Raw genomic sequence first — 27,392 nt, 5'->3', positions numbered from 1 at the left:
GTTAGTGAAAGCTTGATAAAAAGTAAGACAAATGCTTAAATGAACCAGATATGATTATATCCATCACGCTGATGAAAATTATTACCGAGATAAAACACTTTCATTTGGGAGATTTCATACACTAAATGCAAGCTAAAGAGCAATCAGCACGTCGCTGTTCACTGTGGCCACATGTAACCAATTACACCTTTCTCCCCATGAACTATTATCGTTTTAGACAACACAAGTGAAACACTTTCCCGCAGAATACCAACTTGTGAAGCACTGACTGGATATGCCAGCTGGGAAAGTGGCTCCCTTCAAATTAATTGATTCCAATTGCGAGACAATAAAATGCGATGATGCTCAAACGCAGCACACCAAGACGACTAAACTTATTAAAAATAATGATTGTTGAAAGACTTCCCACCACAGGTGAATGTGAGCACTGTAGCATTGTGGGTGTAATAAAACCGAAGTACGCGGAGACTCGTGATGTAATTCGTCCACCAGTAATATACACAGCGCCATACAATCAAAACCCGAGCGGGAGCTGTCCTCATTGTTGGACGTTGTTTGAGGGCTGCCAGCTGCATTGTAACACACGGCTTCATTACTGCATTTTAAATTAGGTGCACATCCAAACAGATCCATTTACTTTCACGACGTTGTAAACAAGATGTGTTGCTGACCATTCCTCAGCGGCAGTTGCTGATGTTCTATCGACCTTCTGCTGCTGTGAGCCAGGCAGCATAGCATGGACTAAACTTGTGCATGCAACTAAATGTCTCCTTTTCATTGGCCATCTTGTTTTCTCTTTTCTTTTTTAATAGCTCCAGTTCTTAAGCCCTTTGTGTGACTGACAATCTACTTGACATTAAAGCAGGTAAATAATGCCCGTAGAAGGCCAAATGTGAAAACACTGAAACTGTTTCAGTGACACCAAAGAAGGCGGCGCTGTATTTACGATTTCAATAGCATTTCCAATTACAGCACTGTGAACTGTGCAGTGAATAAGTACCCCTTTTTTGCAGGTACTGCTCAGTATTTGTCAAGGTACTGCTAAAAATACAGATGCTATATAATGGGATTTTTTTGTAAGACAGGAAACATAAAATAAAACCTTGTTAGAGGCTTAATTGCAACAGACCCTTGTGACTTTGCATGCTACTGTGGTTAAATTGAAAGTGAAAGCAAACCTGTGTATCACAATAACTATCTTTGTTTGTGTTTTAAAAAATAACAGCAAACGCAGGGAAAAGGGGTAGTGCACTAATCTGGGCTGTGTCTAACCCAATGGAATTAGTCAGAAATTTAAATGGCTAAAACAATAAGAGACACGAAATAAAGTGGTTTGAATATAAATATTAAAAGGAATCACCATGCATTTTGCAAGGCCCAAACACTGCTAGGAGGGCACAGTAAATAAAACAGATTAAGACTAGATTCTGTACCAGACAATACAAAGCAAAAAACACATTTGTAGTTAAAACATTTGTGCTGAAACGTCTCAAATTTCACATGAAAATTTGACTTTGATTCTGTGTGAGGCCTTGGCCTTTCCTTTTCGTCTTGGTGTTGTCCACTGAAGTACGTACCAAGCAAGTCTCCCTGCCATTTCAACAGGAGGACAGGGGCTGGGTGGGCCCACTTGCTAATCCTGTGTGGGAGGTAGATATTTTCACTGAATCACAGTTTGAAATCAAGCTCGGGAGTTTTATCATCATTGGCCTCCTTACTCAAAGTCTGGGATGGAGGATCCATGGGGGAACTAATTATTGGCTGACCAGAAAAGAACAGAACAGAACAATCAATGCCTGCGGTGAACATGCTCACAGACAATGGAGCCCTGACCTTTAATGGCTGCTGGAGAAATGAAACAAATGAACCCTGAATTCATCTGGATATGAAAGGAAAAGTTGTGCAAACTTTATGTTTTATGAGTCAACTCCGCAGACATAGGGCAAAGGGGAAAGACAAAGGATGTGCTGCTATACAATAGCATGATGCAGAAATGTAATGCCACAACAATATGTATAATAAATCTTTATCAATCTGAAGTCATGATTAAACACAAAATAATAAAAAGAAAAAAATATGATCACAAGTGCTGTGGATGAACTTAAAGCTGCACAGTTAAAGCCCACCCTGAACTAAATCCTTCCAGATTGCACTGTGGTCATCTTGGCTCAAAATACCGAGATAAGGACATCAACGGGTTAGTCTACATGAAGGGAAGACATTTCTTCCAAGGCTGGCAGGGACACGGATTAGGTGGTGACAGTGTTGGCAGGGCTGGTCATAAGTCTTTGCTCTTACGCCTGTTATAGACAGGTCATGTCTCAGGTCTGCTCTGCAGCGCAATGTGAATCATAAAACGAACAAGAACAATCTTTAACCAGCCAGGGGTCTGAACATGTGCAGCGTCCCAGAAAATACTTTGAAACACCATAAACAATGCATGATCATATATTTCTGAAAGAGGTTTTCAGTGACTTTTGTTCATGCTGCCCTGACATTACATATCATTTGAGGAAAAATATGAAAACGATTTTTGACAATTATGGATAAATAAAGAAATATTGAGGAGATTAATTGCCAGCCAATAGTCTTTGATCTTATCTGGCTTGTCTGATGTTATACATTGTTTTGTTTGTCTTAAAGATGAAATCTGGTATGTTAACATCTTGCCAGGAATCTTTAGAATAAACAAAGAAACATACTGTGACCCAAGTGTGTGCACAAACAAAAAGCCAACAAAGACATTTCCATCATCTGACATTCACTGTGGCCTGTTGCTTTGGCAACAGGAGCATCAGGTGAATAGTTGGAAAACGTCATTAACAGATAAACAACACGGGGCCTGCTGTCTCCAAAGGACACAAGGAACTTGTGACTAAGGCACCATGCAGGTCTCCTTTGAATGGCAATGTTGGAGATTATACCATAAAAGAAAGGAGAACATTTTTTAATATCACTTCAAGTCCTAATCTCCCTTTGGGAGGTATCAACCAGACCTGGGATGGAGTTTACTTTATAACTGTAGCTTGAGAAGTAAGGCGAGGTGGTTTCAGTGTCACCACTTGAATATAAACTATGTAAAATAATTCCGTAAAATAAAAAAGTGACACTGTCATTACGAAGTTTCTTTTGATAGCAATTATGGATATTTTACTAATGTGTCAGCAATAATTCAAAACATTTTAGAACTAAATTAAGTTTGAGGAATGCACGTAGTGTTCGTTTCATTTTTGTAGCACTCAGCTGCAATCAATTTGCTTATTGCATGGTGTACTTATGGGGGTTCAAAGGCTACATTACACATAAGAGTAAAATTTAAGACAAAAAAAACATAGTATTTTATCTCTGTGTGTTTAGTGAATACTGAGCCTGAACAGCATTTAAAAGGTGTAGAAGTGATTTTAATTTTACAAAAGAAAGATGATAATTCGGAGACAGAGAAATTTATGAGTCAGAGAAAACAAGGCCAGTAACTGTAGCTGAAGCAGGATCTGTAACTTGTGTTAAGCATGTTATAGTGATGGAGGGGATACGTCAGAGGCCAGACAAAGTCGGAACCAAATTCTGTTAAAACCCTTTGATAGGTTTGATCAAAGCCTGTTCCAAAACAAAAATAACAAGTGCTGCGGTCTCAACAGCATCGGCATATGCAGTAAGCATGAAGTACATTCTCGACTCAGAAGCTTGCCGAAAACTGATCAAAGGTTTTTTCACAAACGCACATAAAAAGAAATGTTTTGCAGCTCCACGAGCAGAAACTGTGCGAGAGTGGCGCCGAGGGGTACCAGGTGTTCCACATCAACAAGCGGCTCAATGTCAGTCAAAGATGTCACTGTGGGTCGAGACGACATTCGTCTGAGCAACGGCAGCGCCCCCTGTTTATGGATCACAGAAACACCAGCGGCGAAAAGAGGACAGTGTGCGACTGGGAACAGAGTACCAATAATTGCCCGGACAGATGCAGCCTTTCCTTCCACCTGAACACCCTACATCAGCCCTCAAGGTAGCTGTCAGACATTGCTGCCATCTGATTAGTGTGTCACTGTAGCTACGTGCCATAGCCAGAGAAGAGAAAGGAATGATGCTCCTCAATTTATCAGACTCACTCTCTGTCTGCCTCCATCTGGCCCTCCCTCTGCGTTACTCCAGCTCTCCACTCTCTGTCTCTTGTTGCAGGAGGCTGTTTATTCCACGTTAGCTTGCACTTTCTTGTCTTGCTGGCTCAGTCGGTGTGCCATTGCCTTTTTTGTATTTCTTTGTCCGTCTCTGCCCACCTCTCCCTCTTGGTAGACTGCTCTTAACCTCTATGTGAGGGACTAGAGAACAAAGGGAGACTGAACAGGGTAGAGACCTCAAGTGTTTTGAGTGATCGGAAGTAAGCAACAATTAATGTGACATGAATGCCTTTGGTTTATTGTTGTGAAATAAAGACGGTTACTAAGGTGAACAATGGCCCTCCTGCTGGCTGCCTCAGATACAAAGAAAAAAGAAAAACAGCAGGGGATGATTAATAGACTTACTTCGTACTGACATGTCCTAAATCATAACAGAAGCTCCAGACACTGACATTTCATTTTAATAACTGCAGTATTAAAAGGTCAAATCATCCTATTAATTGATTTTTCTTTCTTCCAAGAGTAAAAACGTTTTTAAACTTGTTACTTGAATTGTAAATGTGTGAATTGCCAGCGTGCTACAATCTTACTTTTTTTTTTTTACAGTATCATAGTTACATCCACTTGCATCTGACATTTACAAGTAATTCTCATGGGAAGAAAAGACTTGGTGTCAAGTGTAGCACAAAAATTGGAATAAACTTCAACACCCCCCCACCCCCCTGAAAAAAAGTAAAAATAGGGAAAAAGGTAATTTTTTGGTTTACAGATGTATGACGTAAAGTGCAAATATGGATATTTCAAACATCCTTTTAACACAAATTTGCGAGAAGACACAGCTATTAGTATTATTTGTAATTCGGCAAATTACTTAAATCTGTGTGCATAAATAGTTCAGTTCCAGAAAATGTTTGCTTTTACACATCGACAGCTGCAGTCTTCAGGTTTTTTAAAGTTGTACATCAAAAAACTGTCAACATTGCACTTTTACTCACATTAGCAGACGAGAGCCTCACCTTGAAACGAGCAGGTTCTCACTCAGAACTTCTGTTGGGACTGAGTAATGGATTTAGGAATAGCTGGTAAACTTCACTCTAAAGTTGTTTTTACCTCAAATGTTCTCAGAGTCTTTGAATCACGTTTGGCAAACTCCCAAAAAAAAAAAAGGCAGTCACATGCCTCTTTCCTCTAGCCGCTCTACAGTAGCTCAAACATTCTCTGAAATGGTCTTCTCATCCTTCAAGTGTGTGCAAGGCTTCTGCGGCTGTGGGATAAAACTACCACTGCTGTGTTAGCCACCACTTTGATGAGGGGTCTCCACATACGGCACTTCAACCCTTATGTAGTGGCTCCCTGAAGCCTTCAGAAAAGTATACTTTAATAAACAATTTATATTGATTTGATTCTATTTACACAAAAGTCATTTTTAAAAGGACTCTTAACTTATGGCTGAAAGGTACACGCAATGAAGGCACAATAATAATAAAAGAAAAAGCTAAAACCACAAGAATGAAAAAAAATAAATAAATAAAAGTGCTATAATAGCTTACAACAGCCCTAAAAGCACCAATATTTCTAGAAGAAGAAAAAAAAAATCATAAATGGAAAAATAAAACATGTGCAAAACTGCTTTAAAAAGATCCAAAATGGTTCAAACAGCTAAAATGTAAAAATCTGTTTAAAAAAATAGGATCAATCCACTAAAGTCTGGGACAAAAACAGCTGGAAATGTAATGAAATGTTTACCATCATAATTCATAATTGAAAAGGTTTGTTTTGTAATTCCATCAAACCCATATACATGAAACGGTATAAGCTGTGTCACGTTTCCAGTTAAATTTGATTTGGTGGAAAGTGACAAAAATGGCTCTGTTGATGATGAAAGTTACAGACTGCTGAACTACATTAACCATCTCAAACAGGCGGCGGAAGGGAGGGAGACTCCTGGTGGATCCTGACTTACATTTGACATTTATCATGATTATTGTCCTCTGGGGAAAATCAAAGCTATAGTTTGCTCCTTTTAAGGTGGACAGATACAGCACTTGTAGACAACTGATAAATGATTATATAACCATTATCCACACCCAATGTGAATTTCTGACCAAACGCAATAATTGCTAAACATTACATGAGCAGACATTTCTGTCCAGGTGCCATGAACAAGTTGTGAGAAAACCAGGAACAGCAGTCTATTAAAACCATTGCAACACGTTGCATTGCCACAATAACCGCAGTTCTTCGTGTGGCCCTCTTGGAAAAATCAATTGCTCACACCTGGTATGGACCCTTAGCCTGATGTCCCACAACAATTTTATGAAAGAGGCCTTCGAGTACTTTTTATCCTGACGTGCAGTACAGTTTAGGGGCGCACATATGTCACAGATAACTACACTTGTCAATTAATCTCCAAGTTCTGTCCAGTAAAGCTGAGTACAACAATTTACATTAGTGCACAGTGACAGAGAGTGACGTGGAGTGAGTTGCTATACTATAATATAAATTCAAAATAGGCCATCCAGGTTGGTAGAGAGATTTGTATTAAATATGGATATGGATATGGACCACAAAAAATCCCAGAGGACTCAATTCTATTAAAACTGCAGCGATGCATGTGTAACAAAAAGAATCATGAAAATTAAAAACGTAAACACAAGCAATGTTCTGGTGAAAAACGGAAACTCCTGGGGAAGAGGCTGAAGGCTTAAGACCAACTAATAATACACTACTCACAAAAAGGTAAGTACATTCAGCTTTCTGGTGAAATAATAACATAGATGAACAAAGGTAATGTCACAGATCCACAGGAAATCCACTTACCCACAGACACACGCTCACACAGTGCACACCTGACACAATCAGGGGCAGGGCTTATCGTCATGAAGGAGGAGGACAAGAAAGAAAGAAAGCTGTGTGAAACTAACCCTAATCATTCGTTTAAATAAAGAATGAAACATGGGAATAAATAAGACGTGAGATTATAACACCAAAGCATCAATGTGCACTGTAACATTGGGGAGATAAAATATTTCTAATGTCAATTTATTTTTATAATTTCACCTCAACAGATAACATTTGAGCCCCGGCTAGCTCAGTTGGTAGAGCATGACACTCGCAATCTCAAGGTAGTGGATTAATGTCCCGCGCCGGGCGCCACCTTCCTGTGGGCTCACCGCCCGCAGGAAAGGTTCTTAATCAGTGCAATGTGATCTGGGTGACAGTGCTCAGACGGCGACCCGCAAACGGATAAGCGGGAGAAAATGGATGGATGGATGGATGGATGGAGATAACATTTGAAACCCTGGTCAAGTATCCAATATGTATGTCTTCACACCTAAAACTCTCAGGAGAAACCAGGGGTTTTAATAATAATAATAATAATAATAATAATAACCACTAACAAAAAGGCTCTATGAAAACTTCAAATTCTTACTTGTTAACGTTCCTGCTGTTATTCCATCCAACGCTACAGAACTTGAATGACTTATGATACAAGTCTCAATGTGGATCCAATGAAGTTGAAATGAAGCGAAGGTAAGGAAGTGCAGATTTGTAATCTTTTGAGTGAGCTTCAGAAAACAAAATTTCATAAGGGTTTGAGTATAAGGTGCAGCTGAATGTTTTCAAAAACAGACATGGCTCTCACGGAGGGGAATAGGTACTGGACTTGAATATACAATATTGATGGTTTGCTTTCTAAATCAATATTTCAACCAAAACTGTATCATGCACACATATACACACACACTTGAACATTTTTCATATTCGACATCAGTAAATCAGCATATCAACGACTGGCCTTCACGTCTGTGACTGAAAGCTCCAGAGGGAAATTAAGCAGTGCATATACTGTATGCTTGTTTCAACATTTGACATTCAATGTGACATTTCCATTCACATTTGAGAACAGACCTCCACACAGTGAGGCTGGGATACGCTTAAAATAAAACTATTAGTGGAAGGGATAATTAAAAAAAAAACAAAAAAAAAACAACAAGTGTGGACAATGACTTTTGTAGAAATAAACACACACGCACGATCCCATTTCAAGCCTGTGATTCGGTGCAATCACAGTGTAAAGTAACATCATTTAATTAAAACTGAAGTTTCTCAAGAACCAAGAGCATTACTGGAGGTACAGTCCTTTGAGGCTCCGCCTGCCCAGTGTTGGACGGTCAGAGATGGAGTCAGTCAACAACATCAAATGTAATATTTTGTACATCTTTTGAAAGTAAACTGTTGAAGGCCTTTCACACGGAGACATGAGCAGATACTTTGTATATTTCCCAGGGATGCTTTTTCAGGTATGTGGGATCGCTTTGTTATTCTCGCTCGTCAACAAGTTAACAGCTGAATTGAGACCCTTCACCTCGAAAAGATTAATAATAAATAATGTAAAGCATAGACCAAAGTCTAGGCCAGCAGTCTGCCAAATGCAAGAACACTGAAAACATCGGTCTGAGGTTAACGTGAAACTATTGTAAGGAAACGCTTCAGGGATTATTTTTCCATCTTCTATGAGGGCCATGTTGAAATTGTGGCAGTGCTCATATATTTACAGATGGAGAAACTGCTCAGAAAGTTGCTGTACTTTTGTTCAGAATGCTCAAAGTTTAAACCATCACAGCAGAATATCATTTCCTGAATCTGCTTTAGAATGAACACATTTAATTTGAACTAAAAACAATTGTGCTTTTTATACTCTCAGGAAATGGAAAATGTTTGTAGGTTCTTGTTGTCGTTTTTGTTTTTTTTAGCATGTTGCTGATATAAATTGTGTGCACTGTTAATTCTTCGCTTCTAATTTAGCCTTTCTGATTGAACTAAAATAAGATACCGTGAGTGGGCATCCAAAATCATACGACTTGAGCCCGGGCAGCTTAGAAAACCATACAAAGGTAATGCAGAGAGACAATTAGCCATACGCACATTTATTCATACAGATTCAACTATTAAGTCATCAAACAGAATTGTGCATCGTTACAGGGAAGCAGAGAGCCTGTGGAAAATTGATGAAGTCCTCGGGAGAACATGCAAGTTCCACACTGAAAGTCCTCCTCTGCCAGCAGGTTCATACTAAAGAAACACTGAGATACTAGTGATTCAAATGCCAAACAGTCACCATGATGTCTGAATATTCACAGTTACATTTCTGCAAAGAACATTATTTTCCATTCCGATCATAATGCCTTCGGTTTTTAAAGGGCATTTGAATGACCAGTAATTTCTTGCTTTTAAGATTCAACTTAATAACAGCAAATAATAAAAAAGAAAAAGAAAAGTTCAATTTGAATGTCAAAAACAGATTTGTCTTCCTCTGACAAATGGTTGAAAGACATTTAAGGGCTTAAGACATAATTCTGACGGCTCTTCTTGCCAATTTCCAAGAAATGGGGCCATTATGTTATGAGCAAAACAAAAAAGAAAAAAATACATGGCAACAACTGATAATCCATGTCAATATTCTTCAAGAAGACTTTAAAAAAAAAAGGAGCCTTGTCCAATATGTTCTGCATTTTCGAAGGCTATTGTTTGAACTCACAAGTGTAGGTACTGTACATACAGAGAAAAGACCCAAGGTTCATATCTTCATCACTCTGGCCACTGCAGGAAAAACAACATTGTCCAGATGGTGTTTAAGTTGTGAAAAAATGTACTTAAAGTACTGTGAGAGCCTTCTTTTACAAGTGGAAAACTTTCTGAGAGGCACAGTTGTAAAGTGTCGCTCGGGATTTAGTTGTGGACCATCACAGACAGAGAGATAATTAATGCATGTGCTGCGGCAAAAAAAGAAAAAAAAAAGAAACGTAGTTGAGTTAAGTTACAAATCAAAAACTAAGTCTTTATTACCATATCTTGTGATACACGTCTGACACCGTAATAATGATAACAAGGAGATCCCCGTTATGCGAACAATATTTGTGCAGGGCATCGCTGGAAGAAAAGCCCTTATTACCCTAACTCTCACTCGACTATCCTCAACATATATTTCCAGGACAATAATGAGTGCTTCAACCAAGAAATATTCAGGCATGAGGGATTGAACATAATGTAAGAGCAGCACCGGGTGAGAGACACAGGAAAGAAATAACTTCAAGAGAGCAAAGAGAATACATAGATCAATGGGGAGACACACTAATCAGGTCCATCATGGCAATGTCGATTCTTTTTCATGTTAAAAATTCATTGTCGCTTTTGTCTCATTCCCTTCTGAATGTTCTGCCTTAATTAATTAATAGCATTAATAAAAGAGAGGACTCTTTAATCTTGATCAAGGTTTCTATTTATAAATATCCTGAAAGTAGATAAGAAAAGCTGAGAGGAGGGTTGTCTGTCATTATATTCACTTTCTTATTTATTCCCGCTGAAATAATACCTGGGTGCATGAAAAGAAAAGAAGAGAAAATTAAATGACTGCAAATGCTAGCATATGGAAATGTGAGTCATTGCTGGAGGAGAGGGTGGGAAAGTACACGATGCATCTTTCCTTACAAATCTTAATAAAAGGTGAGAAAAACAGCAGCGGTAAAAGGGCTTGTGTCTCTTTATTTCCCTTTTTTTGTTTTTTTTTTGTTTTTGAGAAGTGAATTAATTGTAGGAAAGCAGGAGTTCCACGAATCTGCACTTTGGGCCCTGGGGATGCAGAAAAGACTCGTGGAATTATCATTTTCTGGCACCACACAGTAGAGTCCCACATTATGAGAAAACCCACCACTTGGAGGAAAAAAAAAACTAAAGTGTGACTAAAACGCCAAGAACTGCATTGCTATTTGGAGGTTCAGGCTCCAAAATTTTGCTATTTGCATTTGTTTCATTGCAAAAATTTGTTTTGCCTCTCCTGTTTTTTTTTTTTCTATGAATGACTGCATTAGTTCTATGTGCATTTCAAATCTCTGAGACTCTCAGTGGTGTCATTTTGCCCTCCCATCACACAGCTGGGGTATTCCCGGTTCAAGGCTGGGCTTTAGGGCCTTTCTGTGCACAGTTTGAATGTTCTCCCTCTGCGTGGGAAGATTTTCTGTCTGCGTCGGCTTCCTCCCAGAGTCCAAAAACTATTTTTTTTAAGGTTAAATGATGACCCAAAATTGCCCATAGGTGTGAGTGTAATCGTCTGTCTTTCTTTTTTTCTCCCAGAGATGGACTATTCACCTGGCCCAGGATGTACCTGATTTCACCCAATGTCAGCTGGGATCAGCTCCAGGATGAGTGATCAATCATGTCGGACTCCTTGCAGGGAAAACTGTTAACCCTATTGGATGACAAATTACGCCTAAACGCTTGATATGTTAGGTAAATTAGCCTACACAACATCATTTTATATAATCTGAGATGGTCAAATATTGCAGAAGCTGAGATATATATCAGAAGCTGTACATTTACAAAAAAAAATATCTCTGTCAAGTTTAAGTTTGTCAGTCTGTAAGTTTATAAGTGCGATAATTTAATCAGGACATTACAATTTCCATTTTACATTCATTACACATGACAAAGCCTTTTTTGTTTTATTCATTATCCATTTAGCTTATAAATCATGAAAATAATTCTAATATGTCTTATCTCCGAAGCACATGCTGTTATTAACAATCATTTATTCATGCCTGAAAGTTTATGTTACGATTGCAGAAATAACTAACAGAATATTTACAATTCCAATGATCTTCCAACTTTTTGAGATACACCCGTAAGATCAACTTGTGCCCCGCTGCTTTATAAAAGAAAGGTTATTCATCACTTTGCAGTCTGAAAAATGTATGCACACATTATTCAGTCAGCTTTATTTGATTGTCTGCATAATTACAGTTATTAGAGGATTGGTGGGTTATATTTCATATGTTTGACTACATTCACTGTTTACATTTCCACTGCAGCAGTTTGTCTGCACACTGTGGCTGAAGCACAAGTGATGCTTGAAACGCTCCATAAAAGCCAATGCTTAAACCATCCAAACTTCATGTCTATAACAAATAATTGCAGACAATAAAATGTTCTTTGCAATGGATTCATGCAAGGATTGAGTCAAAGACATGGTTGTGTGGAGTTTGCATGTTCTCCAGGTTTACTTTTTTTTTTTTACATTTTTGGCTTGATTATGTTCACAGTGGCCAAAATTATGTTATTGAATATTATAAAATTTTTGGCCGTTACACGGTTATTTGGCAAGTCTATTGGTCCTTGGTGAGAATGTGACAGACAAACTGCTATCGTTCTTATCAGCGTCACATCTGTGTCCTTCACAAATCAATAACAGCAGTTGAAAGTGTTAATTTGTCCATTCCAATTGTGTTTATTGTTTTGTTTTAGTTTCAACTCTGTTCATCTGGCCTTATGATGGAGGACTACACAGGGTTCAGTTTTGGATGCTCACCAAGTTCTCGATGCTGTTGCTATGTCTGACTGATTGTCTGGCTCATTCTGGTCCATAAAACTTCTGTCAAAAATAGACTAGACACGTATTTTTAAGAAGAGAAGTGAACTGAGTCACTTCTCCAAAACTGCTGAAAAACACCGATGGAGCTGGTAGAACCAAAAGTATTATCTAAAGCAATGTTTTACAGCCCTGGTCCTGGAATAGCACTGCCCTGCATGTTAGACGTGTCCCTGCAACAGCACAGCGAGCGCAAGTAAACAAGATGTTGTCAGGCTTCGACAGATCTTGATAATGAGCCGTTCTTTTGGGTCAGCAGAGACAAGGAAAACATGTAGGATGTGCATACTCCAGGACCAGGAAGGAGAAACACAGGTCTAGATTGCCCCTGTTTGGCTTAGCACAGAAGCACAATGCAGCAGCTCCGACGGGATGCAGTGAAATACATCTCCAGTCTCAACCAGCTCTCTCCATGTGTGTCCACAAAATTTCAGGTGCACTGGTATCACTCCTGAAAATTCTCAGTCATGCATGGCAGCTGGTTGTATATGTTCACTTGTATTACATTTTTCTTCTTTCTATTTCTATTACAGTTATATTGTCAAACATTTCTGAGAAAATGTTAGCGTTTGTCATCGCAAGTTCAAGTGTTTGGGGTTTTTGTTGTTGTTGTTGTTGTTGTTGTTGAGCCCTGAAAATTATAGGAATAACATGCATGAGTTGAAGTTACCCGCAGCGTTGAATCCAATATGCTATCGGAGAAGTCAGTGGTGCATGTGACTTAATTTCAAAAGGGGCTATGCGATCAATTGAAGCATACTATTTTCACTTACTTTAAATTTGCCATAAAAATAACATTGTGTTCATAGTTTGAACACGAGTTGTTGAATTTATTGTTCTTCGGCAAAAGATGCCTTGGTAGAACAGTTCCATTATATCGCTCCCTGGTGGATTCTTGGTGGAAAACATTTACATATATTTATTTCCCTGCTGGCTGACTATAAAACATTGGTACACAGCACTCCAGTGAGCGGCATTCTTTTCTTGGGATCCATGATATTGAATTTTTTTGCCAACATTTGACAAAGCAATATTTTCCGACTCGTGTGGCCCCTTGCTGATGCCAATACAGATAGAGATACGGGCATATATATATATATATATATATATATATATTCCACTGAATTGCAGGGAAATGATGCATTATGTTCCTATTATGGTGGCAAACAATAAATACAAAGGTTTTCAGCATGTTGGCACAAAATATACACATTCATTGAAGGAACAAAATTACATCAATATGAGTAATGGGAATCATGTTATTTGTCATTGAATAGTATGTTCTTCTCAAACAAAGACTCATGTCACATCAACGGGTTTGAATGGCGTTCACCCAGAGACAACCCTGATATATTTAGGCATGGTAAAAACATCATTCGAGTCCAGAAAATGCCACATTTGCAGGTCAACACCCATACCTCTTACTGCATGTTATTAGTCAATACCGTACATGTGCTCAGATCACTGAGCAACCCCGCGGCTGTCAAAACATTCATTCTGCACAGCCACCTCTCTGACATCACTCTGGCTGTGTTTTCTCTCGCTGCATAACATTGCAGCCTCCATCTATCACAGATGCTTGAACCAACATCTCTGTAAACAAACACTTCAGTGTACATTTGGGAGCCCTGTGGAGAGTCACGCTGAATTAATAAAAATGCATATTTAATATATTTACTGCACAGCTTTAGTCAGAGTTTTGCAACGCACTGCTGACAAAAATATGCTCATCCCACACAGTGCTGCACCCCTCACTTAGTGTTTCATCCTACCTAATGCTGACCACAAGCGCAGTGCCGCTGCTGCAACATTTTCGGAAGATAAATGAAACACTAATCACTCTGCTATTTCTGTATATAAAGCACTTTTCGAATTAATTTTTCAGAAATAAACTTTTCCTGTTAAAAGGGCTGTGTTCTGCTTTAATTGTTGTAGGGGAAGAACTTCGGTCAATAACAGTCATCAGCAATGTGGCAACTACATCAAAAACCTTCATATTGAGAGGATTAGCTCACATCACAGAATTTAATTTGGGCAAATTTACAGCATGTTATCAGTACAGACAAGCTCCAAAAAGAAGAAAGAAGACCAGATTATAAGACTTTTGCTGTCATACAATATAAGAACTCCATCATTCATCCGTCCATAATTTCTCTTGGACCACAGGTAAAACTGAGGAGTCCTGTGGGCATTAACACTCCTGGTGAACTCAAACGGCCTTCTGCCATGATGATGTGACACGATCATGGTGTGATACTTCATAATTATGGCACATGGAACTCGGTAAAATAAAATGACAATGGATCATAGCACAGGGATGGTGGTGCAGTAGTTACCATTATTACCTCATAATACCAAGGACCATCTGAGCCTTTGTGGGGTTTGCATGTTACCACTGTGTATACGCTTGGTGCTTCAGCTTCCTTCAACAGCCCAAAGGGTACCTGTAAGGTCAATAGTTGACTCTAAAGTGGCAGAAGGTGTGGATGATTGCCTGTCTCTGTGTGAAAAAACAATGATGAGGAACTTGGAAGCTGTCGCGATCTTTCCTACAATTAAAATGAGGCATTCCCAGCCATTCGAAACTCAAGTCTGCTTAATTGCCATTTCTGTATCTATGAATCTGAGCCTGAAGATTTTGGCATTTTCCATCCAGCCATCCATCCGTCCATCCATCCATCCATCTATCCATCCATCTCGTTGTCAATTTAGGGTGCTGGTAACTAACTAAGTCAAGTTAATGAAGTTAATGAATTAGAAATAACTAGATTCGTTCAGATGTTACCAAGTGAAGCAATTTATTGAGTTTGGCCCAACTATAGCCAACTATTTTCTTTTTTCAGTGTACAGGGCCATTAGAATTCCACACAGAAGCTATAGCCAAGCTTCTTGCTGTGAGGCAAGTTTGCTCGCCCCTAAACCACTGTGAGCCTCCATTCTTGTATATCAGTACAATGCACTGTTTAATATTTAAAACTTAAATATCCTTTCATTGTATAATGCATTGTCATCTTTGGAAAATGTGTAAATTATTTCTAGAATCAATAAACTTTGAGCTGCATTCACGGGCAGCGGGTCAGTTTTGCAGAAAGGCTGCGCTGTGGATGAAAAATGGTAAGCCTACCACAAATCAAAATATGTATAGCATTCATTCTCCCTGCAATACGAGTGACCATTACAAGAAAGATGGGTCCATGCCAGAAAATAAAACTGAAAGCTGCGATATAATGCACACAATAAAAACTGGCAACATTTTCACATTTACATTCACACTCCTAAATTGAACTTAAAATGGAAACATAACTTGTTTCACCAATACACACATACCAGTCGATAAAAGAAAAATGCTAAGGTAACAGTCTTTCGGAGCAGAAAAGAACGTGTTCCTGTAGGATCTTCAGTGCTGTGTTCGGTGCACATGAGGAAGCGAGGCAGTGTAGTGTAAAGATTAGCCACAAATCAGCATTGACTGAGAAGTGCTGCAAGAGATGGCAAGTGTCAGTATATCTAAAGTTTCAGCCAGCCAGTGGGAATGTATGCTGCCGCTCCAAAAATTACAAACAAGGTCACATGTTCCCCCTCGGAACTGAAGAGTATGCACGTTTTTAGTTAGCCTCAAAGCCAGAATTCGGACTTGGAGAGGAAGATAACGCCTTCTTTGAAACAGGTCACATTACCAGCAAGGTGGCAGGGGCACGTCTTCTTGTATTCGTAGGTGGTTGTAGTCTTCCTCTGGCATATTTATATATGATCAAGCTTTTGTCTTCAGACAAGGAGACATGGAGAACAATTTATCCTCCACACAAGATTCTCAGCCGACGCTGGCTTGAGAGCCAACTTCCTTTAGCATGCCCAGCTGTTGCCATGGACTCCAGCTGAGACTGCACATTTTGTGCTACATTACACCTTTAGCCACACTATATAATCTGGTTGATTAGTCCCTATTTGCTATACTGCGGCGACTATCTGCTCTCTCTTGCACATGGAAAATAAAGGCCTGGAGCACTGCAATAAGAAATGTGAGTGAGAACTCAGGATATAGTATGGAGTAGACTCCCTACTTTCTAGGGGTAGGTGGTTGTGGAGCAGAGTGATGATAGACGAGCAGGAACAATGGAGTTTTAAGAAATTGTGGAAATTGGTTAGGAGTTGATTTGTAACTCACAAGTTAGGGAGTGCAAAATCTATTCTAAACTATCTTGATTTACACTCATTATGAAAGTGCGTGGAATTAAAATGGGCTCTGAAGCAAAAAGATAACTGGACAAAAGCCACAACATCAAAATTGAAGGTGATTTTGAGGAATGAAATAAATGAAGAGACAGGAATTTAAATATCTGTTCATGGAGGAATATAGAGAGGTTTTAAAAGGCCAAATCTTCCTGATGAAACTAATTCAGAGGTTTTAGCAAATATAAAAGTGCGACACAGGTTGCTCATAATAGAATAAACGGTGAATGGCAAATGAACTTCACTTATATAGCGCTTTTTCAACTGTGTAAGCAGTCCCAAAGCACTTTACATCATTAATCACATTCACTCATTCACACACACACATTCACGCACCAATGGAGGCTGCGGCCATGCAAGGCGCTGTCATTCCTTTGGGAGCATTTTGGGGTTCAGTGTCTTGCTCAAGGACACTTTGGCATGGAGACAGGTGGAGATATATACAGAATACAGTATATAGCATAGGATAGAATACTTGTAATTGTGCGTGAAGCGCACAGTAAAAACAGAGAAAGCCCCCTAGAATTGTAATATAACAGTTAAAGTGTGGCAGATCTGTTGTGATGCAATCGTGTAAAAATCAATGTTAAAAACTACAATGACAAAAACAATTAAAGCAAATGCTGTTGGTCATGTTTCTCATATTCCCAGCAAAATCTTAGCAAGTTTATTAGATTCAAATCTTTTGACATTTGAAAACTGAGTCACATTTAATAGAACACCATTGCTGGGAGATGTTAATGAACACTGTCATTGTTTTTATTCAAAAGAGCACAAACATGAGATCAATGACACTTTGAAATCTTGTAAATGATGAAAAATAGCAGCCAATCATAATTGGCTTGCCTTTTTTTTAAACTAGATCCATAAACGTATCATCTTAACGTGTGATTCACGATCCACACCTGCAGCATGTATAGACTGTCCCATTTCTTACTTAAAAAAAAAAAAAAAAAAAAGAATCCTACTTTGAAGAATCATTTTGAGTTTCAAATCCAAAGAATTGAGCCACAAAGCTTTTAGATCTTCCTTGTCAACCCAAATTGTTCAGAAAAAAAACCCCCTCTCTTTATAGATAAGAGTGTTGTCTATTACGAGAAGATTATCTTTTGGCTGGGTTGATAGAGAAGCGGGGATACCCATCAGCTTTTAAACCTGTCAGAGGTTTCTTTTTTTCTTAAAGACATCTTAGTGTCTGATTATCCACTTGTATTCACAAGCATGCTCCATCAGAGGTGAAAGTGGGGTCCGGCAATTCACAGTGAAACACTCAGGAAGAGGGAGCCAAATGGTTTCTCCCAGATCGTTTATGTTTCTCGTCAGCTGCAGTTCCAAGTGGACCGAGGTCATGTGGTAACACAGAGGAGGATGTATAGCAAAAGTGGCTATAAAGGGGGATAATTCAAGAGCCTGAATCATTGTTGATACTTTAGTAGATGAATCACTTTCGATACTTTAAAGACTACGTTGCATAATGCTGTTGTCGATGTTCCTGAAAGGCCTGTGACGACTCTCGCTGACTGTGCGTCACTTTTCTCACATGTTGCTTATGTGAAAAATAAAAATAGCACTTTTAAGTCTCTGAGCAATTACCATCACATGGGCTTTCCATAATCCTGACAAAATCGAGAAGACATGCCGCAAACGTGTCCTATAATTGAACCAATCGAGAATATTCAGCCTCAGTACAACAACGCAGACTCAAGCCTGCATTTTGGAAACAGATGATGTTTTAATAGCAGCAATTTAAGTTCAATTTCTGTCAAAGGGGCCTGCGTCAATACGTTTTGGCAGACATCATATGTGATCACACATGCTGTTAATGTTGCCTCATATGGTGAAACAAATTTATTGGCTGGTCAGTAAAAGCTGGGTTACAGTGCCAGAATTTGTATTTGCTTAAGCGCCAATCCTGCCAGCTGTAAAATTCAGCAATACATCAAACCCCTGCACACTCCTGATAACTGTGGTTATTCAGTCAAATCAATATTTGTATTGTCTGAAAATTGGATTATAATGAGGGTTTGTAACTGTTCAACATGAGAAGACATATAGTATAGGCAGCCATACTGTCCCTTATTTGCGTAGATAGCACAATTGATTTGCCCATACTGGCATTACTGTTAAAAACCTGCAATTTGACTTGTTGAGAATATATCAGTAAAATACATGCGTTGCTTAAAAACACTGTCTTGTTAATCTATATAGAGCATTGGTTGACGTACTGGACCCAGGAGTATAAACGTAGGATCTATTTCAATACTCTGAACTTAATGTAAATAATATAGATGTGCCATTTCTATGTGATGAAATATATTTAGAACCATTAAAGTATCTAAAATCCCACATACTACATTATTTTAAATTTCACAAAAGGTTTCTGGATTGGATAGATTGCTCTCTGGATTTTTTCAAATGATTTGTTACAAACTAATCAGTACCAGTCTTATACTACTCCATATTGTATTCTTTACACACAAAAAATAAGTTAAATATGGCATATGTAGGCAAAACAAATGTGTGTATAGTTTGATGATTTACTCAAGTGTTTTTTAAAATGATTATTCTTGCCATGTTAAATGCATTAACCAGGTGAATTAACTCAAAGGAAAAGTTGCTTTTCCGGAGCAAACATGGAAAACATACCAGCATCATTTTTTATCATAACAATGTAATTGTCATTGATTGTCATTAGTTTGAAAGAAACAAGAATAAATGCAGAAGGTACCAAACATGTTCATGTATCTAATGAAAAATTGACATTTCCATTTTTCTTTTATCCATTATTTTGTTCAAGGAAAAAGTCATGTAATTAGTTTATATTAAGAAGCCTTGACTGTGTTATTTACTATTATTGACGATATTCACAAGGCAGGAGGATTAGCATGATTAGTAAAATGCCTGCGAGCCACAGGATATTTTCTTTGAGAATAAATATCTTCAGTAAACACTTTTGGAATTAAAGCAATCAGTCATATTGCAGTTGTGGACATATTGGTGAAAACTATAATAATAAGGAAGTGGGAGTGACATTTTGTTGGTGAAGTAAGGCGGTATCTTCTATGCGTTTCTTTTGGTGGCAAGCTAAGTGTGTAAAGGGCTACTACATAATATATATATATATTTTATTTATTTATGGTTTATTTATTTATTTAATTTATTTATTTTGACTTGTGCATGACATATGAGAAAACTGTGAAAAAATGGACACCCAAAAAAAGCTTGGAGCTTATCATGCTGGGGTCCAACACAACACATATTGTTAGAAGACACTGCACCTCCAGAGTGCAACATGATGTAATTCTTCTCTACCATTAAACTATAATGGGATAAACACATAAACAATCTCCGTGTCTTTGTTAAAACTTTTCAAATCTCAGCGGTGCCATTCCTGTGCATGCTGAAACACACTGACATAAGGGCAGCTACATAATAGTTGCTTTTCTTACTACAATATTACATTGTGCTGCTTTTGGATGGAATTTTCAGTCACAAGGCAACAGGTAAGTGATTCAAGAGTTCTCACGTATGTCATCAAATGTGGAACAGAAGAGTGTGTAGCCCATGTCATAGACGTTTTATCACTTTGATGAACAATATTATGCTTTGTCTCTAAAAATGTTGTTCATTCATTTGTTCCTGGAGAGCCTCTCTCATACAACATGTTTCATAGATACACCTCCAGCAAGCATGGGTGGGTGGATGGATGGATGGATGGATGGATGGATCTTTTTTTTTTTTTCTTCTAATATTATTGAATTAATTTTTTGTGAAACTGTTGTGAACTCACTGTTGCATGAAACGAATTAATGTACTGATGCCAACAGGAGCAGCACCTGCAATTTCATTATATCAACTATATAATGACAGATAAAGCATTCTATTCTATTCTGTTCTGTTACAGTCAAAACAAAACAAAACGGTGAAAATTGTGCTTGAATCAAGTATTGCGAGGGCAGCAGAAAATGAAAGGGGCGCAGAAAAAGTTTCCAGAACACTTGAATGGTTTAGCTTTTATGAGAATTCAGAAAGCGTAGCCGGCAAACAGTTGTTTGACTGTTCAGTGACTGTAGTAAACAAGTAGAATTCTTTGTGTTTTATGTCCATGTTTTTTTTTTTTCCCCCACTACTGTCTCCTCCAGTGAGGCATTTGAATAGAGAACGGTAGCTACTGAGCTGACCCATGCATCACTGAAGCCAGCACAGCATGCTCATTCAGTAGTAAATGCTGGGGATGCTGCTCACAACTCTCAAGGTTGAAGGATTTCTTTGCACAGGAGTGCAAACACAACTACTGAAGGTTTGAAAGAAGTACAAGTTCCAGCAACATTCACTTTAAAAATTTTGCTCAAGAACATATACTTCATTTAAACAGTGTTACTACCAAGCTGAGAAAAAACTGAGACACAAAATCAGATTTTCACACACAAACTCCTCATTAAAATGTTTTTCCAATTTTGAGAAGGCAGTTCTTCGATTCTACAGAAAATAATGTTAAATAGTGTTAACTGATGTGTCTGTATACAGACACACCAGTTAACGTGATACAAAACAAAAAAGCAATTGTGTTACTGCAACACTACAACTTTTGGCCATAATGGATTACTCTCATTAAAATAGTGACGCAATCACTAAACGTAGAAGGGCTTATTACTTGTCACTATTGCCAGTTAGAGAGCGGCAGAGCTCCAATGTTGTTGTCTCCACTGAGGAGCAGTCCTGTTTCTAATTCACTAAACTCCTGTTTACTGGACAAGAAGCCCCTTGTTCATTAATTCTGAATTGATTCAGTCCTTCAGTAGCCTCAGATGGTGTTTACAGCACCTCTGATGCAAGGTGGTTGCTCCTATTTATCTCAGCAGTTTTGTTGTTCATTCTTCTAATAAATCTGTTTTTTTTCTCCCCCCCCAGAGATGCTATCTAGATTGTAGTGAAAAGATTGTCACAGCTGGTCCTGGAGGGTTATCGCAAGGTTTCTCCGCGTCTCCATTTCATCACACCTGATATTAAGGTGCAGCTTATTATCTGCACAGCTTCATTATGACACATTCATTAATCTGAATCTGATGACTATGTCAGACAGTATACTGACCCCACAGTACTGACATTTTAGTTAAATGTGTCCAGCAACGCTATTCTAATGCTTCTATGTCAAAACTCAAATGACAGCCATGCTGAAAGTGACACAAATAATAAGTTTAATTTATAATGAGTTGTGAAATACCGACTATATTTTTGAAAACAGTACAGCTCATCATACCTTAATTTTAAGCAATGTGCACAAGGCTGGTTCTCATACAGCACACACACTAACCAGGCACTTCCGTGACAAAAATAAGCAGTCCTAATCATTGTGTACATTAAAAATATATTTTCAGAAATCATTGAAGGCTTCTTTCTTCATGTCTCACCGCCTCGGCCTGCCAGGCAGCCTTCAAACACAGAATTCAAGTTTCAAGGAAAACGCTCTTACCTCGTCCTGAAGTTAGCCGGGTGCGGATGCCCATCATACAAAGATAAAAAGTCATATTCCTCCTCCACAGCGAAAGATTGAAAAACTATATGAATCCTGTTGCCCTCGTCGGCAACAATCACCCAGGTACAGTTTGCTCCGTTCGGATATCCGTATGGAAACCCGGGGCTTTCTATCGTCCCATTCCTCCCTTTTAAAGTGCCTCCACATGTATGGATAAAACCTGGAATGACAGAGAACAAATAACAACTCATGATCTGCTGCATATAATGACTGTGCGTGTGTGAGTGTGTGTGACACTGGGCGAAGGAGAGTAAAGTTAATGCTCTACATCACAGAAACAGAAGGAGTAAATTGTGGGCATCATTACTGAAAACGCATTTCATTTTGATAAACTTTCCCTTGCGCAAGCATCCAAGCAACAATAAATAAACTGGATGGCAGTAAAAGTTTTAAGCAGTCCCGTACAGATGCTATTCCGAGTAACGTTTTATTATCACAACTGCGTGTAAAGTTCAGGTGCAATATTTCTTCAACTGAGGACAAATTGTTTGGAAAATCCTTCATTGTTCTCAGCTGGCAGAAGCTGTGAGGAAAATCTGGCAACCGGCTGACTCAGTGCCAGGTTTTGTGTTCCCATTCCTGCTTTCTCTCCCCCTTCAAATAAAAAAAAAAAAAGAATAAGATTCAACACCTACCGCTGTAATAATGAGGAGGGGGAAAACACATTGAAGATGTTTTTCAGTGTTTTACCAAACAAAAAGCTTGCGACACATCATTACTGCCCACAGAAGATAAATCCTTGCAGCTGAATGTTCTGGTTAACTGAAAATCAATCATCTTGACATATGAAGTTAAACATTACACCATCATGGGAAAACTACACTAATTTGGGTGCTTGGTTTAATCTTTATGGGGTTGAAACTGAGGTGTCACAGCTAAGTAACTTTAACGCACACAAGAACATAATCTTTTTGTAGTACACCTGTTCCTTCACTCTCATTCATCTCCACACGTCCATGTCATGTGTTTGTGCATAATTGTACAAACAATTCGTGAACACATTCACATACACACTGTGCCACAGTGCAAAAAGACGCCTGCCCCTTTTATTTGAGGCTATCTTGCATGTTGTCTAATGAAATGCAAACTTAATTAAGATGCATGGTTTACCCCCCACAATTTACTCCTGGTGTAATTAGCTTTTCACACTGTGTAGGTAAAGGATGCTTCGCGTTGTGTTGGCCATACACACACACACACACGCACGCACGCACGCACGCAAGCACGCACGCGCGCGCACGCAGACACACACGCACAGCAGTATGAAAGCGGGTGAAAATAAAACACACGGATCACTTGGCAGCAATGCAACTCCAATGGCCTCTAACTAGACAGACAGCAGTAATCTTTCCACAATAACTTCTTCTTATATAAACCGATCCAAGCAAACAGTCCAAATGCTAAACTGGAAACTGACAATTAATTTCCCTCTGATCAAGCTGTTTCACTCTGTTATTTTTCCACAAGTCCAGCAACTGTTAATATTCTACCAAAAAGGAGATCCTATTGCTTATGGAATTATTCACTAAAATATTTCTCCAAAAATGGTATTTACAAGGATCTTGACCAACAGAACAGAATGTCCAGGCCCAGTGCTTCAGAATTCATACATCTCCATTTATTGTCCATTTAATTTACACCTTTAACAAGACTGGTTCATCCCCCATGATCAAGTGTCCTGACCTCTTTGAAGAAAGAATTATAAATTCAGTACGCCCATACAGCTTTACGCATAATGCTGAGCGAGGTGATGAACTGCTGCTCCAAATGCAGAAGGAATAAATTCTCGCCAAGGTTTTGTGTGCATGTCTAACTTGCGATTATTTCCGCCACTGCTGAGCAAACAGGGTAATCATGGAATATTTGCACCATTGACGCGCCGCCTACAGGGTCAACATGTTCCAACCTGTGACACGGAGCGTTATGGCTGCTTTCAAGTGCTCTCAGGGATTTTGTAATTACCAGCACAGCCCTCATCAATGATCCAATCAAGTTGTGAGTATGGGTGGAAAAACGTGAATTTTTAATGGGAGATGAGAACCTGTTTGTTGGCAGTACAGCATACATGACTGAACTGGTGTGATATTTACTAATTAGTCCCACAATTCTCATATGTGATACACTGAATCAACATGTCACGTTTACTGTCTGATCCGCTTTGCTTTCATTCTTTACAAAGCTGCCACCGTCATTGTGTGTCTGCGTTTGTTTACAAGAAAAGTAAGTGCTAATGAGGTGCACTTGAGGACTCGGTGTCACCCACATCGACTGAAAATGGCCTTGAAAAGTGAATCTGAGAAAGGCATGTTGATTACAAAAAGTGAGCACACCTACAGTTTTGTTGTTGTACTTTACCTTGAGTTTGAAGTCAATTCACTCCAGTCCCATGAGGGGATTAGATTTTTATGAGGGCAAACATGCACAATGTTGCACGATTTGAATACTGATGCCTTGCTTTATTTTACTTTGAAAGTCACCTCTTCCATTCATAACAATATAACAACACACACAATGGCAGAGAGTACTAATTATAAAACAGAGGATGGCTTAGTGGAGCACTGTCATCTCGCAGCAAAAAAACAGTTTTGGGTTTGAACTTTCTGGCCAGTCGTGGCTTTTGCAGACTCTCCCCTCTGTCCACATTAGCTCCCTCCGGGTGCTGCGGCGCTCCAGGGACATGCACATTAGGTTAATTAGCAACCCCACATTGACTAAAAGTGTGCACCTCTTTATGCGAGGGACAGCCTGCCACAGAAAAACTGTGCCTTTTACCCAATGTCAGCAGGGACACACAGCCACCCACTGTGACGCTTCACAGGATAAAGTGTGTAAAAATAATGCATGGGAAGAAATCTAGAAACTCAAATTGACCTCGGCTGAAGACAAAAACAAATTACAGTCACAGCTAATAACACGGATACTGATGTTTCTCAACATCCTCTTAACTTATAAAAGCTTATAGACACTCACACGTTTGAAAAGTTTAGTTCAGTATTCAGTAAAATAAAAAAATAGGAGAAAAAAAAATGATGCGATCAGTAAAATCTCGGTGTGGACCTGAGCCTGGAGAACGCCTTTCAGCTTTGAGTTTGGGATTTGAAGGAACTTTTGGGGAATGTGATTTAGTTGCCTCATGAAAAATGTACACTCAAGTCTTTTTTAACTTTATCCAAGCAACTAAATAAACATCAACAAGATATCTTTTTGATTTTGACAAATCTCATGATACCTCTAACCTTGTGTACATAGTGATACTGAATACTTTAGTCGCCGTTAGAATATTACACGGAACTTGACTCGGCGTTTCCCATCAAGTCAAGCTGGAACTCACAAGTAAATGATATATGAAACCAGCAATTAGACATTTTAATCACCTCTCGAGAGCCATGAGTGTAAAAGAAGTAAACTACAATCACCGCATAGTGTAGTTAGTGTGGATATACAGTATATAGCAGGATAACTGAAGCATTCAGAGCTTAAGATCATTAGACAGAAGTCCAGACAGACTTGTCTCAGACAAGAAAAAAGTTAAGTATTATTGGCTTTATTGAAAGGTTTTATTGTGTTGGGACCACTGACAGAGAGCACTCATAGAACTGAATTAGTGCCTGGAATAGTTCAGTGTTTGTTGAGCATTAAATGACTAATGTGGCAAAGTATTCAGGGTGATGCTGTTTGTGTGAACTGCTCCGCAGTGTTTGGGTGGCTGATTGTTCAGATGTCCTGGGGATGACAGAACAAAGGCTCACTGCCGTTGCTGTTTCCGCCTTTTTGCCTCACATTTTCTTTCTCCCCCTGTCATTTTTTTGGTCCTTTGCATCCATTTTAACTTTCATTAGTGTTCTATAAACTTTTATAACTTTGTCTCACTGACTGCATTTCCATCTCGACCTCTCTTTTTCTCACCAGGTCTATCTTACTCACCTTTGTTTATTGAGTGCCTCTCCAGCAAATTGTTACCAGAATTGTTCTCAATCCTCTTCTCCTTCCCTGCATTGCAAATCCACCCCTCACTCCCTCCCCACCACCTTTCTATCGCATTCCTTGTTTCTCTTTTTTTCTCTATAAGCTATCCATTATGAATTAGAATCCTCCTTTTCAATGCTGTGAATCATAAAGCTTGTAATATGCTAAGCACTGTCAGTTCCATAAAAGCCGTATCTATAAAAAGAAGCCCGTAAACATTCATCTTGTAACTTCAAAGGGAAACGGGATGAAAACATGTGCTTCCTTGTACGGTAAAAATGTCAGAAAGGACATGCATTAAATCTTTATCACTGGCACCTTCACTATGTCTTCTTTGAATTTCACCATCACTGTTCAGTTGTCTCCTCCGACCTCCATCATCACTTCAATTGTGAAAATGCAGTCCCCGGAGTTTTTCCCAACCGCTTATAGTGCCACGCTGCAACAACACCCATAGAAGGTGAAGAGAAACCAAATTAACAACATGCTGTGATTGCACAGTGGGGAAAATACGGTTCAGAAATATGATTCAGTATCATAACGTACAATGCTGGCAGAAAGCTCAGCAGGTAGGCCGGCCGACTGACAGTCAAGAATGGTCCCAGCTGTTTCTCAAATAGTTACATTTACCCGTGGCCTTTTGAATATACAGACAAAGACCATATTTTACCACATCCAACCTTTGATGATGAGAAAAGGCTGTTATGTTAGTTGAGTAAAACAGACAGGGAAATTGTCGTCATCCCCGACTCTGATGAGTTTCCGAAAAGCATCTGGCAGTCTGAATTCTATCTGTGTGTGTTTGTGTGAAAGTGCATCCACATTTAGCCTTGTGGGACTTCTCAATAATACAAAGACTGTGACAGAAATTCTGGTCCTGATCTCTTTGCTTGCTGTGAATACAAAGATTTTGGACAGAATGAATCAGCTCATGAACCACAGAGAGTAAGAATGGTTTTGTAAAAAAAAAAAAAAGAAGAAGAAGAAAAATCCATCAAGCATCATAAAAAGTATCCTTTTAATTTCAGAGCCTAATAGAATTCGTTGGAGACTAAACAGGCTATTTAAGGTTTAGTGTTAGCGTGAAAGAAAATGAAGGAGCGTATTTTTGCCTTCGAGT

General features: G+C 38.8%; 1 protein-coding gene across 1 annotated transcript in view; it reads right to left on the bottom strand.

Moving 5' to 3' along the window:
* Positions 1 to 27,392, bottom strand: part of LOC308114193 (CUB and sushi domain-containing protein 3-like) — a gene marked incomplete at both ends in the record, with an annotated part of 224,717 nt that overhangs the window by 186,398 nt on the left and 10,927 nt on the right. Inside the window, one exon of the mRNA XM_080470880.1 lies at positions 22,244 to 22,466. Within this exon, the coding sequence (XP_080327006.1) occupies positions 22,244 to 22,466 (223 nt within the window). The remainder of the gene's footprint in view (positions 1 to 22,243; positions 22,467 to 27,392) is intronic.

This window comes from Lipophrys pholis, assembly GCF_963383615.2.
Source record: "Lipophrys pholis genome assembly, chromosome: 9".
Lineage (NCBI taxonomy): Eukaryota > Metazoa > Chordata > Actinopteri > Blenniiformes > Blenniidae > Lipophrys > Lipophrys pholis.
The sequence above is the reverse complement of the archived record's forward strand: the minus strand, read 5'-3'. Positions and strand labels throughout refer to the sequence as shown.